The 15,067-nt window shown below is 46.0% G+C and overlaps 1 protein-coding gene across 2 annotated transcripts in view; it reads left to right on the forward strand.

Moving 5' to 3' along the window:
* The first annotated feature begins 2,705 nt into the window (after positions 1-2,705).
* The window catches only part of KLF7 (Kruppel like factor 7), a 61,896-nt gene continuing 49,534 nt past the window's right edge, over positions 2,706-15,067 (forward strand). For both annotated transcript variants that reach the window (XM_017834825.1, XM_017834827.1), the window contains exons 1-2: positions 2,706-2,739; positions 3,013-3,267. In XM_017834825.1, the coding sequence (XP_017690314.1) occupies positions 3,088-3,267 (180 nt within the window). In that variant the 5' untranslated portion in view covers positions 2,706-2,739; positions 3,013-3,087. The remainder of the gene's footprint in view (positions 2,740-3,012; positions 3,268-15,067) is intronic.

Consider the following 15,067-nt stretch of genomic DNA (forward strand, 5'->3'; position numbering starts at 1 on the left):
GCACAGTTTGGGCTCTTTACTGGTGTAAAGCAGCTGAGATCCAAAACTGAGGACAACCTTCACCCCGAGGGTGGAAAACTGGCAGTTCCTACAGGACATGCCTTCAGCAGAAAGTTCAGGATAAGATGGACAAGTAGAAAGATTTTAATTGTTTCAAAGGAGAACTACTCAGTAGCAAAGAGGTGACTATCACAGCAGAGGGAATCCTGGGCTGCCTGTTTATGCCAAGCTTTGCAATATACCAAAGCATGAGCAACCCATTGCTAGCACAGGCCAGGCCTCCTCTCATGCCACTGTTAGAGGAGAGCTTGGACATCACACCACTAAACTTTCTACACATTAAAATGGTAGTTATGCTGAACAGGGCCAGAAGTAAAGTACCAGAATATTTTTCAGCCACAGGAATTATAGCCTTTGAAGACAAAAATGGATGTTTAAGTAGCTCGCAGCAGAAACCTTCATTGCTTTTGTCCTCTATTTCCTTGCCTAGGTCAGAAAAGTCTCTGCATATGCATTTGGCCTTGTTCTGACAAGCTGTTAAGGATAAATGCTTATCAAAGGCTTTTTCTGAAACAGGTATTTCTTGTGTAACCCTCTCGGTACGGGAGCTGTGTTATGATACTTGAGTGCTGCTTCTTTCCACATCTGACCACCTTTATCAAGCTCTCTCCTTTCCTGTCTTTAAAAGTTTTCCCTTCCCAAGGTGCCCAGGAAAGGTGTCGCTTTGCCAGATTGAGGCATGCTTGGAATTGGTAACGACAGTCTGCAAGACCTCTTCAGCAGTGCTTGCTGCACTAACCTTTCCTCTCATCTTCCCACTAACACATACATTTACACATTTATGGGTATATTTATGAGAAAGAGTAGTTTATTATTCACATCCAACCTCACAGCTTCTCTGCTAAGCTAAAGGTCCTGGGGATAGTCCTGTTTGAGACAATCTATGGCTCCCCAGATGAAGGCTGGGAATGGCATCGTTTTCATAAGCAGCTCCCAGGAGACAGCCATCTTCAAGGGAGATGCCCCTGGACTGTGCAGACCTGCAGCCTCACGGTCAACGCCTGAGCAAGAGCTCCCACGAGCCATCCCGCTGCTTCTGCAGTGCAATCACGCAGAGAATGTTTTTGTAGTGGTGAGACCGTTTATTTGAGAAAACTGCCTATGTCCAGCTCTCTCCCTATTACTGCAGTTCTTCAGCAACATCTTCATTTCCCCTTTTTCCTCTACATTTTGACTCCTTAAACTAAAGTGGGGTGCCTACTCTGCTTTATTCTTCTTGACAGCACCTATGAGAATTTGGGATTGAATGCAGCCATTATCCCAGCCTTCTACAAACATGGCTTTCAAAGTTGTTAACATGGACCCAGTCTTGGAAAAGGTAAATCTGTCTTCATTGCTAAGAAAGAAAACATACCACGAACTAATCAGCACTGATGAGTTCTGCTGCCTCATACCTCCATGTCATTCTGAGAGGGACACCTGGGAAGACGTGTGTGTGTACAAGTGGCATTGCACCGATTTACACCGGCCGAGGCCTGGCCCAGGTATGCTCACCTGGGTGCAGAAGGAAGACAACAGCGAATAGAGACATCTTAGTCACTTACAGCAAGGAAAGTATGATGCAACTGCTCTGCTTGCCCTGATACCCAGTCCAACCTACACTGCCGACAACCCACCACTAAAGGGCACCAGGGGGACGTTCGTCCAGCAGTCTGGTGGTTGGATACAGCCCTGGCAATACAACCCATGGGACCACACGGCCCTTTGCATTTGAGAGCAACAAAGAGAACATGTTTCTTCTATTACTGGAAACCCCTCCCCACCCCCACCATCTTCAAATGAGCAGTTCTGCAATCCTTTCAAAAGCAGAAATGCAACCGTGCTCAGCGCCAGAGCGATTTTGGGGAAGCTCTGCACCACACTAACCATTTAAGGTCAAACAGCTCATTAGCCAACCCAAACTAGCATTCGGAGAGGGCTCGGCTCACAGCTAAGCCTGATTAAATGTCATGATAGATGCCTTAATAAGCGCAGGAGCGTTTCTGGGGATAGCCTGAACAGCGCTCGGAAGCTGTGCTGCTGTGGTCTCCCCGCACGGGCACAGAGCACGTGCTCCTCACGCCGGCGGCTCCTGCTCGGGGTGTATTCCCACGCTTAATCCTTTCAACACCCCAATCAGCTGTGCATCTTTCCCCGGACATCTGCGACTAAGGGAAAGAAAAGTGCTTTTCTCGGTCTGGCCACCCTTAGCCCTGGGAACTAGAGGCTGGGGAGAGGCTGCACACACAGTGCGGGCAGGGCAGCCGGCTTGGCAGGCGTCCCCTGCGCGGCCGCGGCCTGTTCCCCGCTCCCCTCAGGGCCGCGGTTCTCCCGCTGCCGCCCCGGGTTCCGCGGCCGGCGCGCAGAACCCCCGCCCGCCCCTCATCGCTCCGCGCTCTGCCACCGCCGCGCGCGCCGCCGCCCCGTTATATAGCGCCCTAAAAATAGCTCGCCGCGCGCCGCCTCGCGGGACGCGGGGAGGGGGCGGGCACCACCCTGCCGGCCAATCGCCGCCCGCGCCGGCGTCCGGACCCCGCCCCCCGCGCCCCGAGCGGCGCCACCATTGGGCAGCGGTGGCTCCGGGCACGCGGCGGGCCCGCCCCTCCCGCCCCGCCGTTTACCCTACATGGCCACGCGCTGCCGGAGCGGGGCCGCGCGGCTGCGCGCGAGGGGGGGCCGCGCCGGGCTTGCCGGGGGAGGGTGAGAGGGAAGCGGGGCTGGGGGGGGGAGGGATGTGGGATGTGGTGTCCCGAAAATAAAGAGGGGAGGGGGCGGCGAAGAGGGAGGGCGGTCGCGAGCGCGCATGGCCGCGGCGCGGGGCTGCGCGGAGCGCGGCGGGGACGTGCCCCGGTGCGGCGGCCGCGGGGTGCTCGGTGCGCGCCGGCGCCGCTCGTCCTGCTCGGCCCGGCCCCCGGACCGTGCCGTCCGTCCACGCTCATCCGCTTTCTCTCTCTCTCTCTCTTTTTTTTAAAGTGTGACTGAAACAAAACAAAGCCAAAGGGACGCTGGATTTATCATTGGTTGATTTTCCTCCTCCTTTTTTTTTTTATGATCAAAAAACAACCCCCCACCCGAGCAAACAAACATACACAAAAGCAGAAAGAAAGGGTCTTGCTCAGCAGCAGCATGGATGTCTTGGCTAGTTATAGTATATTCCAGGAACTCCAGCTTGTCCACGACACCGGCTACTTCTCAGCTTTGCCATCCTTGGAGGAAAACTGGCAGCAGGTGAATCATTTAAATTACTCCTGTAAATCTCTTAAGCGCAGACAGTCGATGCACTGAGGCTGCATTTCTGACTTTATTTTATTTTTGTTCTTAAATCAAGGGTGGGGGTTTTTGGGGGGTCCTTTTAATGGTTTTTTTTTTTTCCTGCGTGGGTAGACCTTTAAATCTCTGTATTTTTTACCGTGACAAACTGAGCATCCATTCAAATCTGTCTGCCTTCAGCCCTTTCCGAGCACACCCGGCAGTACCTGAGAACCGGTGGCATTCTTTAGGGTTTTCTTTTTATGATGACTATTATTTTTTAATTTTATTTTTGAGCTTAGATTTTTTGTTCTATTCTCTTAAACAAGCCTGATCACTTCCAGCCAGTGCTGGCAACTGGCAGCTGGTGGCAATGGAATAGATCATTCTTATTTTCAGGTAATTAGTATATGTCAATAAAAATTGTAGCTTGAGTCAGAGGTGGGAGTGGGCAGGTGTGTGGAAGCACTAGCAAAAGCTTTTAGGCTGAATTCTGTAACTAGGAATGCGACTTATTTTTTGTTCTTTTGTTTTTTTCCTTAGAAGACAGGGAGAAATACACACTTCTTGCTATCTCAGAACAATGATGCCTTAGGCTGGTTCCAGTAAACCAGTGTGTTCTGAGACGCTGTAGGGTTAATGTGCAGGCAGATTTAGGATAAAAATTGAAATCAAGTATTACAAATGCATTAAAATGATGACTGGTAGCGTGAATAAGTAAGACCAAGGAGAAGAGTAGGTTATAGAGAAGAACTGTGTAAAATGCTCTATGAGCCCACTTGATAAATATAGTTATCAGCTGGGATATTGAGGGAAAAGGAAAGACAGGATTCTTATTTATGTCAGAACATTGTAAGATAGTCCTGCTTCTTGATGCGATTTTCTGGCAGAGGTAATATGCCAGGTGAAATTCTGGAAACTAGTGTCTCTTTAAAAGAAAAAAAACCACATCTGCTGGTGGGTAGAAATAGTGGAGTGTGGTTGGGATGACATGTGGTGCGATTGCAGCGCATGGACCAGTGGCACTGTCAGTGTGAGAACAACGAGCTACTGGATTTCATCTTGCCAGCATTCACCTGGCTAGCATAAGGGTAGCCTGTGTTAGGGGTCCAGTAACTGACAGTGTGGGATATTCACTTAATTTTTTCTTAGAAATGCGTGTGGGGAAAAATGTGGACGGCAGAGCTTCGGGGGAGTACTCGGGCTGTAGCATTGTCATCCAGCTGGATCGTGGCTGGATCTTTAAAGGTTTACCCTAGTAAAATTGTTTTGGCTTCATCTTTGTGGGTATATGCACACAAACCAGAGGTTTATTGACAGCTACAGCGTGAACACATTCAGGATTTAATTTGCAAAATGACTGATCCAACTTCGCCTTATCCTCCAAGGGGGAGGGGATGCTTTCTGTTATTAATATTCAGCGTGCACATCCATGACGGTCACATCTGCTTTCCTTTTATATTTTTAACATGCTAGTTAAACTGAAGAGGTTAATATAATTTAATTTAAAAAAAAAATAATGTCATTGTTGGTGTTGGATCAGTTGCATATTCAGTTGCATTTTAATAACAGTCCAAACAGTCCAAAGCAAGATAGTCTGTTGACATAACCAGCATGCTTTAGGCAGTACTGCGAGTGATACTCTGTCTCCTTCTGCCTTCTTTTATGCGTGGAAGAGCAGCAGTTTGTTTTATATAGTACAATATACCAATCCCTCTGTTACTATTGCAGAATTTAAAGTTACACTCCTGGTTAAACCCCACTGATTCTCCATGTATGCTTAAAAAGACAAGCTGAAAATAATTTGCTACATTTTTCCTGCTTTCTTCTCAAATCCTGCAACCAGCGCCCGATGTTTCATAATGTATCCTGTATTTATGGTTTGTTCCCCTGTTGCTGCGTGTACTCTCCTTGCAAACAACGGGCAGCAAAACTGATGTGTCAGTGGTGGGAGCAGCTGAAGCTGGCTGTGCAGAGACCATGCTGGCACGCAAGCTTGGCAGACCCACTGACACAGAGACCCCAATTTAATTCTTCTGAATCACTTACAAATGTAATCAGGTCTTGGGGATTTATTTATTTAAGGCAAACCATAGCCACTTTGGGACAAGGCATGTGTGTTTTTCTAAAGGTATCCTGTCAGGCTACCATTGAGACCTTAGGGAAGAGAGCTGACAGGGCAGTGACTGATCCATGTGGGAAGTGTCACAGTTGCAAAACAGCAGCTTTAATTTTGAGAGAAGACACTTGAACAGGTCCTGCCTCTGCTCCTGTGAAGTGCTCTGGTGCCATACCTGAGCTTCACAGAGGCTCCAGAGCAGAGCTTCTCCCAGCAGCAAAGCAGTGCCCCAGGAGATTACTTCAGTGTAAAGGTGAGGGGGTGGAAGGGGGGAGGAAGTAGTTGTGTGGGTTAAGAGGAAGCTTTCTTATCAGCCGTTGTGAGCTCCAGTTTTGTGATTACCAGTTACTAGTGCTTGATGTGCAGAGGTTACTCTGTGCCAGGTCCTGCTTTGAGAAATGATGCTTACTGTGATACTATAAAAGATGCACTTGCCCCAATGAAAATCAGAGCGTGCCTTAGGGTGAAAGTGTTGACACAGTCTTGTCTTCCTTTTCTCCTGACCCTGGACCACAGTCTTGTAGCTGCTGGCTGAGGACTATACAGCTGGGCCAGTTGCTCATATTTCCGATTGTGAAACACCCATCACTCACTGGGCACTGACAGCACAGGCAGGTTGCTAAATGCACAAAGTCAGCTGATCTCTCCCATTTTTCCTTCCCACTGCAAGAGGAATGTGAGCAAGTTTGGTATCTGTGCTTTTTACAATTAGCGTTGGAGTTGAATGAAAGCAATTCAGCAATATGTACAAAACAAAAAGATTTTGTGTATGGAAAGATTGTTCCCTTTTGTGTAGGTTTCTTTTTTGGAAGGAGAAAATACAAATCAAAAACCCCATAATCCACCCTGAATTGTGCAAGTGGAAAATACCTGAAGTGGAAGCTGGAACTGACACCATGATGCCTTTGACGTTATTTTAAGACACATATTGGGAAAGGAGGGCTTGGTTTTTAGGCAGCAAAAGCTTAGCTTTGCTATATTGGCTTTGAGTATACTCCTTCAGGCAAAACACTCTTGAGGTAGGAGGATTTTTTCTTGTAGTGGGGAGGTCAGGATCTAACGAGTAATTCATAGCACAACTTCGTCAGGAGAAAGAAGTTTGTTTAGCTTTTCCAGAGGTGTTGAGCCTCTATGGCACTGAGGAGGGATTAAAGGAAGAGGTGGCCTCTGTGCATTGGAAAATCAGGCATTCGCTGTATGGCAGCTGGCTGATATCTCAGCATCTGTGTGTTTCTGCCTGGTGCTTCATCCTGGCTCTAATTGAACTGTCCTAGTTGCTCCCTGTCCCTGTGAGCTGACTCTGCAGTTCAGGACCAGGGCGGGGGGAGATTTCAGCACCTGTATGGCTGCTGTGGTGCAGCGGGAGGGCCTCTGGCTGTTTTTTAGGGGTAGCTGTCTGATGTGGCATCCCCGAGATTGGAACCAGACTGCTGGGAGAGACAGCATGAGGCCGAAGAGCGTCTCGTTACTCTGCAGAGGAAGGAAGTGGGTAGGAGGCTGTTTTTGAGAGAGACGACTCTGAGGAGCGTAGCCTGTGCAGCTGCACGTGGTCCCACTGTGTGCCAGGCTTCAAAGAGAGGGAGAGCAGGGCTGAGAATTCAGAAAGGGTGGACATGGGGCTTCAGTCTGTTCTTCCTGCTGGACCTTCACAATGTCTTTTGGGGGGTCATTGAAAGATCAGGGTGCAGAAAGCATCTTTTTTTAATCAGATATGCCTCTTCCTAGAGAAGAGAATTCCCATTATCCTTCTCTGTAGGCCCCTTGGTGGACTCTGGACCCACCAACCTCCTGTGGAGAAGGGTTCTGATCAGGAGACATTTTGGGGCTCTCTTCATATTCTGTGGGGGCCATAGCATGGCCTCTAGCATGGCAGTTACCATAATGTCAGAATACGGGAGCACAAAGAGCAGGTAGATGCACAGAGTCACTGTGTGTGTAGCTGATGCAGCTGTAAAAAACTGGCAGGACTTAGGTGCCAAATCCTTATTCTAAAGGAGCCAGCCCTTCCCATATGGGTCAGCAGGCAGCACGGGACTAATTGGCTGGCAGAGGTGGAAATGGCATTATATTGTTTGCCTGATAACCATTGCCCGATAACATTTCCTCTCGCCTTGGCTGACCCAGCTGCTCTCAGCTGCAGCAAACAATGATCCTTTCAAGAAAGATGCACATTTCCTGTAAAGCACAGGATCGAGTAAGCCTTTGTTTTGCTTTTGACCCTCTCATAGAGTCATCTTTGCCTATTTTTAATCAATTCTTCAAGCCTCAGTTTCTCTCTGAAGTGACTGACAACAGCAATGCTAAGGTCTAATGGTCTTTGTGGAGCTTACGAGGCTGAGTTTTGACCCATTCTGGCAAAGGGCTTTGAGATTCCTGTGCTGTGTGAGAGCACAGTATCTTGAGGTGACTAATCTAGCAGAACTCTTACATCTTAATGCTGACTTTTGCTTGGCGGACAGGGTCATTTTCAGGCCTATAGCAAAAATTTCCGCTCCCACTGGAAAGGAATAAATCACACTGGAGAACATTCCTGCCTCCACATCGTCTCCATTGTTCTAGTTTAATGGCATAGTTGGCCACTACATAAACTAAACCATCTCTTTTAATATTGCTATTTCATCTTGGTTCCAGTCACAGTGTAACACATTTCTTAAGTGCTTATAGTACATCATACCTCTTGAGAATAACTTTCAGAAATGGTTGACTTCCAAGAACAACCACCTGTGTAATGCAGTGTATTTCAGACTCCAAACGCCAGTCCATTTATACCTGCAGGCTCTCTGCTTGCTCCATGTGTTGAAAGCATGCTCCTGTCACCTTAGAGAAAGAGATGGACAGAGAGAGGAAAGACAAACTTGAAACTGCAGTGTCTGTTGTTACATGATTTCTTAATTATAGAATCTGTTATAAGTGATTATCTCTTGGCATTATGAAAGCATAGAACTCTGCAATCCAGGTTACAGGTCTTAAAATAGCTGATTATATGTATGACCTACGTCAAGTGATTTTGAAATGGGGTATATACCTTTAAGCAATGCACAGTCATAATGTGGGTACTCAACTGGAAAATATTTTCCCTTACTTGTTTGGGATGCTGAAATCTACGCTCCTTCAAGCCCACACATTTCTGTACGTCCTATTGAATAGGCAATGCATAGATTAGAGTAGGCTACATAAAAATCATGGTATATAGCTAGTCTGCAATGCGATACTTCCTTGTGGAAATGGCAGAAGGTTTTCAGTTCCAGGCAGTAATTTCATACTTAAGCTCTTGAGGGTTGAGGCAAAAATGGTATGTTTTGGATATTGTTGGGGTTTTTTTGAGGCTTTGTCAAATGACTCCACTGAGAAACATCCAGTGTGTTGTTTCTCCATTCTGCTGCGGGAAACGTGGGAAGTGAGAAGGAAGCTGCTTCTGTTTGAGTGTAGATGCATATGAACAACCTTGATTGCAATTGTCCTTACGAAACAAAGGGGTTTTGCTCACTGGCTGAGCAACATTGGTGTTCAGGGCATTAAGCAATGGGGTAGTAGTACACCTCATCCCCTATCAAGTTCCTCTCATTTTGCAGAGGGGAAGAAAAACTGTAGCTTTTGATCACCATGTTCAAAACCTCATTAAAAATTACCTGCAGGTATTGTAATTGGTGGCAGTTTTCTTTTTTGATGCTAAACCTGAATTTTGATAGTTAATAAAGGTGTTTTCGAGAATGGTGTTGAGTCCCTCTTACTTTCTGTTTCCTTGGACTCTCAAGTGTCTCCTGCCCATTCCCTTTTGTATCTATCCATCTACCACTTCCAAACTCCCAGCAGCACTCAGGAGCTGGGAGCGCCATTTTTGTGATATCTTTCAGACTCAAGTGGCAGGAATCACCCACCTGAACTGCTGAATTTCTTCTCCCCGAAGGTCCTTTTTGTAGTATGGGTACTTCTGTCTTAGTCAAAATTAGTCTGGATTTAGTTGAACTGCAGAGTTTAGCTGATTCTGTAGCAAAAAATTAAAACAAATCTGCTAGGGAAAGAGCTTTCCCCCAGCATTGCCACTTTGAGTTAAAAAAATCATGTTCCTGGTCCCCAAGACACTGAGTTTGTCTTTAAAGTCACAGACCTTCTATTTTCTAATTTGATGTTCTTTATACTTTCCTTATATCTGAGCCACTGAAGATTTGTTTAGTTGTCTCTTATTCTCGAAAATAAAAGTAATGGGATTTCCAACTCTTACTTGATTCCAGCAGCATTAAGAAAATGCCATTATTGGGGCATTTATAGGGATAGGTGTGTACATCAGAAAAAGCTCGCATATTGCTGTGTTCACCAGGCAATTTGTCACCCCTGCTCTGGCAGCAGCTGGTGAGGAAGACTGCTTGGCTGTTAGGCTGCCTGTGAGAGCAGGCATCCCATTTCCCTCCTTAGAAGAAAGTGCTTCAGTCTTTATGCTCCAAGATTGTTAGACATCTTTGGTTTAATCAGGACTCCAAACCTTTGCTTCTCAGTTCTTCAGTTACAAGATGAGTTGGCAGCTCCTCTGTTCTCATAGGGTTGCTGTGGGGGTTCGTGTTACGGGTTTGTGGTGCTCGGGCACAATGGCTGGGGCAGGAGACGGCTGTGCTGGGCCACAGGGAGTTGGGAGCCAGCCCCTCTGGAGCTGCGAGCCCAGATCCTGCCACACGAGCTGGCACATGCTGAAAGTGCAGGACAGCTCCTCTGCAGGCAGCCCTGGGTGGGGTGCGGCATTGCCTCTATGAAAAAATCAAAATGAGGTTCTGAAAGGTAAGCTAAATCCCCCTTCCCAGAGGTCTGTAGTGTCTTTGAGACAACCTGTGCATAGCACTGATTTGACCTCTTCTTGAGTTTTTTAGAAGGTGTTGGAGTTGAGTGTAGGAACGTCAGGCAGAAGGGCGTGGAATTTTTTTTCTTCAAAAGGTTCAATATATGAACTCTCATATTAAGCTGCTCTGATGGTCTTAATCCTTTTAAAGCAGGTACTCATCCACTCCCTGTTCTTGTATGTGAAGGATCCTTTCCAGTTCAGATAATTTCCACTCATTGCAACTGTTTATTCATTACATGTGTTCCTTTTGGAGAACTGCTAAGATGCATGTGGTGTACTGTACAACATACACTAGTGAGTCTGAGTCATTTATGCACAGACTGCTTGTTAGTGCTTGCTGAAGGTCCAGCAGCCATACATTTAAGTGTCATAATAGCTTTGAACATGATGCTTACAGGCCATGTCTCGTGTGTCCTAATCCTTATGTTATTTCCCAGCATTGTGGGCCTGAGTGCAAAGCTGGAGTTTAAATCATATGTGGGGGTCAACGGCTCCTACTCTGCAAGGACTAGAGAAGTAGACAGTGACATGGGCAAGCTTGGGAGACAGTGTGATTGATGGGGAAGGATGTGAAGGAGAAGGACACTGGTTTGTGAGAGCTCTTCTGAGACATTCCAATTAGTGTCTTGATTTACAAATCCTGCCCTTAAACCTGTAGCCTCACAAGGTCAGTTTTAAAGCCATGCTGACATAGGGTTGATGTTTGACCATGATGGACCTTTGTAAACCAGCATGTTCTGACAGAAAGTGCAATCAGTGGAAGTATCTCCATCTTTATAATTCAAAAAGCCCTGGAAGCAGGGTTTCTGTCTTTTGGACAGGATCATCTTGCCCACCTGCTGCCTTTGCAGCTCTGGCACTGCAGCATTTTTATGGTGCAACTGAAGTGACTGAAAATCACAGTGAAAACAAGTGTTTGTTTAGATTGTGCAGTGAGGAAAAATGCATATGGCAGGACAAGTAAATTAAATTTTAAAAAAATACTTTAACTGCTAGTGGGCTACTATGGTGTTAGGTATTTGGTTTTAATCCTGACTCTCGAGTGGGCAAAGTTCACTTGCAAACATAAGGAAAGTTCTTGAGTTTGTAAACATTTGCAAATTCTGCTGACTGTCTTCGCTATAGCCCAGGAGGGGAATCGGCATTGTGCTGAATTGCTTTGTGCTGGTGGGGGTGAAGTAGGGGACTGCCTTTAATCGCCTGCCTTTATTTTCCACCAGGGCTGCATGGAAAACAAAGGTTCCAGCGATCAAAGGCCATAGTGAAAAATGTTCGGTGGGTGGAAGAGTAGGAGGGGTGAGAGATGCTCCTGTCTGCTTGCTTTTTACACCCAAAAGGGACACTAACCACATCAGAGCACTTAGGTGTGAGACCCAGATTTGAGTGACTGCTTTGCTTGATTCATGTCTGCCCTTTCAGATTACATATTGGGTGTGTGAAATTTCAGTGGATAACGTTTTTACTCCAAGATGAATATATATTCCAATAAAACACTTCAGATTGGACAAAGAGGTATTCTTTTCTGAGAATGTTTGGTAGAAGTCTTTCAACCAGTTGTACTTTCTAGAATTTCCCAAGGGCCTGGCACTGGTTTTGGTGTGAGAGACTTGGTTTGGCTGACATCTTCCGCTCTGTTGTCAATTTTAGCTTTTCATTTTAAGTCTTGTGCCCTTAACATTGATTCATATTTCCCAGCTATTAGCAATCTGGCTAGTAAAAGGCATCCAGACTCTCTGCATCCTGTGACTCTGTTGCATCTTTTGAGAACTGCAGACACAACACTACGTGATGCTGTGAGCAGTGTCTGGGTACTTCTGATCTCTAACCTGGGTGCCTGCTCTCCCTTGCTCTGTAAAGAGCCTGGCAAGGCATGTTGATACACAAGATGCATAAGAGCAGTGCAGTCACACGTTTTCCTCATCTCCTTGCAACTGCTGGTCACCAGTGGGGCGCTTTGCCCGCCCTCCCTTGGCACATCTGGTTTATTGCTGGATCTGAGGTGCCCCATATCCCAGGGCACAGGGTGGGCTGAGTGGCTCAGGGGCTTTGTTCTTCTCCTGTGTCCACACGGTGGTTTGAAGGGTGCCAACCCTGCAGAGCTTGCTGCCTGCTTCGAGCTGGTGAAAAGTACTAAATAATTCTCGTTTGGGGTTTGTTTTTTTCTTTTCCTTTTTTTGGCCTCTCCTGTCAGCCTGGAAAATTTATTCTGCTCCGAAGAAAACATTCCACTCATCTGCAACCTACTACAGCTGCTGTGTGAGTAATTAAGTATGGAAAGGAGGAAGGGAGAGGGGAGAAGAAAGATGGGATCTAGTGTTTCATATGGAAAGCATCAGGCCAGAAGTGGCTTTGTTTCTGACACGTGGACAGTGGAGAGGCTGCATTTGCTGCACAATGGAAAATCGGTGCCAGTGAAAAAACCCCCTCCCTCATTAGTGTCTAGATCAGATGGGGATGAAGTTCAGTGTCTCTTGATTTTGTTTTTAAATGTGTCTGCATTTTAAGATAATAAGGGAGAAGCAAAGAACACTGAACTGACTGATTTGGGAATACAGCGAGTTTGGCTAAAATAGCTCTTTTCTGTCTCCACCTGATGCTGTTGTCCCAGTTCATTCTGGTGGTGTCACAATCCTCTCCCAGCTGTTCATAAGCTGTGCCAGCACCTCAGAGTGGTTGTGAACATCTGAAGGTTGCTGTACATCAGGTTCTTACCAAGATATGTGTTTCTTCTATTTGTTTTTGGGTTTTGATCTTTCAGAATAGTGTAAAATCACATTAGTAGGCTTTCCTGCACAATTGAGGAAACCAGGAGCTTGGTTTTGGTGCTGAGAAAGCTGGTTCTGATGTAAACAGAACCCTCTGAGAGTTGGGGTTTTAAGAAACCTATGAAAGAGCAGTGGGTGTTGCAGTGAAGTAGGGAGAGTAAGGCAAGTTTCTGTCTGATCAGACTAGAGAAAGGAAGCATTTGGAAGTATCTTGGAAGAAGAGGCAGACTGCTGTAAGTGCTGACATGACCCAGTGAGAGAGCTTGTCAGGTGCTTCTCTTGCAGGTTTGAGAATTTTAGGGTAAATGACATCACCTGGAGTAGTTTTCTACTGCAGGAAAACTGTAGACTTCTCTATTGGCACATCCGTTAGCTATCCTGTGTTTTTTGAAGTGTTGTATGCAGTGTTTGAAAATGGAAGATCCTGGTTTAACCTGAGGGGGTTTTTTTAAAGGGAATAAGTCTTTGGTGTTTAATTGTACAGTTAAGATCAGGGGGAGCTTTCCTGTTTCTTGCATTGATTACAGGTTGAAACCTTCCAGACACAGGCTGAAATACCTGTCTCCAGTGCCTCCTGGATGAAGATGTTTGCTTGGATCAGTGCTTCAGGATCTGGGCAGATTTTGGGGTTTAAGAAGGTATCATGAGGGCCTTGCTCTGCTTGGTTTGCATTCCTCCAGGACAGCCTGGTCCCATTGCACCATGCTGTACTTCAGAGCTGGCTGCAAAGCTCATGCTCTTCAGGCAGCCCTGATTTTCTGTTAACTCAAGATAGTTTTGTGTTTTCCGAAGTGACTCCTTTATTAATCTTTCTTGGATGCTGGCAAAAAAGTTTCAGGGTACACAGTTTAAATACTCTTTACTGAGTGTGCCTAGCTTGTGTTGGGCTTTTTGAACTCTGGTGGTTTGTTTAAAACATGAATAAACCCCCGTTGTTTGAGGAAGAACAGAAGAATGCCAATGCAGAGTTACTTTGTGGTGTAAAGGACTTGGTAAACAGGTGACTTCCCAGTGTTGTTTCTGAGTGCCAAGAAGAATGACAGTAGGTGCACAGAGCCCTACAAAGGCTGCACTGGGATTTCTTTTTCTAACATGAGAAATTAATTTCTTTGAAGAACATATGTGAGGAAGAGCAAGGGAAGCAAGGGGGTGGATGGGTTCTTACTCCCAAATAGCTCCAGTGCATACGACTCCAAGTCTGGAGTGCCTTTCAAACTGGACACGGAGTGAATGCTCTAGGTTAAAGGCTCCTCCTCACTGGGACTGTCTTGTATGAATTATCTTCATGCAGTGAGAGCTATACCATATACCATTTGGTCAGTGTTTTGTTTGAGCAAACTGCATCTCTGGGCAGGTGGTGTTGCACTGTGGTACAAGATGGGAATTTCTGTCTTGAGTCCATTTCTTTAAACGGAAAAGGTCAAGGAGACCTTTGGCATTCAGTTCTGAATGCTGTTTCTCTTTGTAAATGGGAAGAATAGTACCCCCATCACATTGGGGATTTCAGATCAGTCAGTGAGTGCAGATCTGCCACTGGTGATACATGAATTTGCACTGGCCCAGTTTCCACGAAGTTACTTGACACCTTGCAGGAGAATAATCTGTACAAATCCCAGGTTTTGTCAGGATATGGAATAAATATCAGGATGTGGGCAGAAAACAGCACACCCATGTTAATGATTTGATTAAAACAATATTGCTGCTCTATGGCTCTTAAAAATGTATTTCCACTCGTGTTGGCGGGAGGAGATACTCTCAAGTGCCATAATGAGAAAGTACAGTTTTTAAAATGTTGCACCATAGGCCACTAAGTTGTGCTCTAGCTGTATTGACTTATTCCTGTTTTATAGTGAGCATAGCCTTAGGCATCCTATAAATACCATTTGTCCCCCCACCTTCAGCTAATAAACAATGGAAACTGTACCGGAAAGAAATTTTCTTTCCAAGAAGGAGTGGGAGGTCCTGAGCTATCCTCTATAAAGCAGAGGATGTAGCATGATTTGTTTTCATTGGTTTTCCAAATGAAGAAAATGTGGCTGTGGGAGAGGATGAGAAGATGTTTCT

This window comes from Lepidothrix coronata, unplaced genomic scaffold, assembly GCF_001604755.1.
Source record: "Lepidothrix coronata isolate B3197 unplaced genomic scaffold, Lepidothrix_coronata-1.0 Scaffold7, whole genome shotgun sequence".
Lineage (NCBI taxonomy): Eukaryota > Metazoa > Chordata > Aves > Passeriformes > Pipridae > Lepidothrix > Lepidothrix coronata.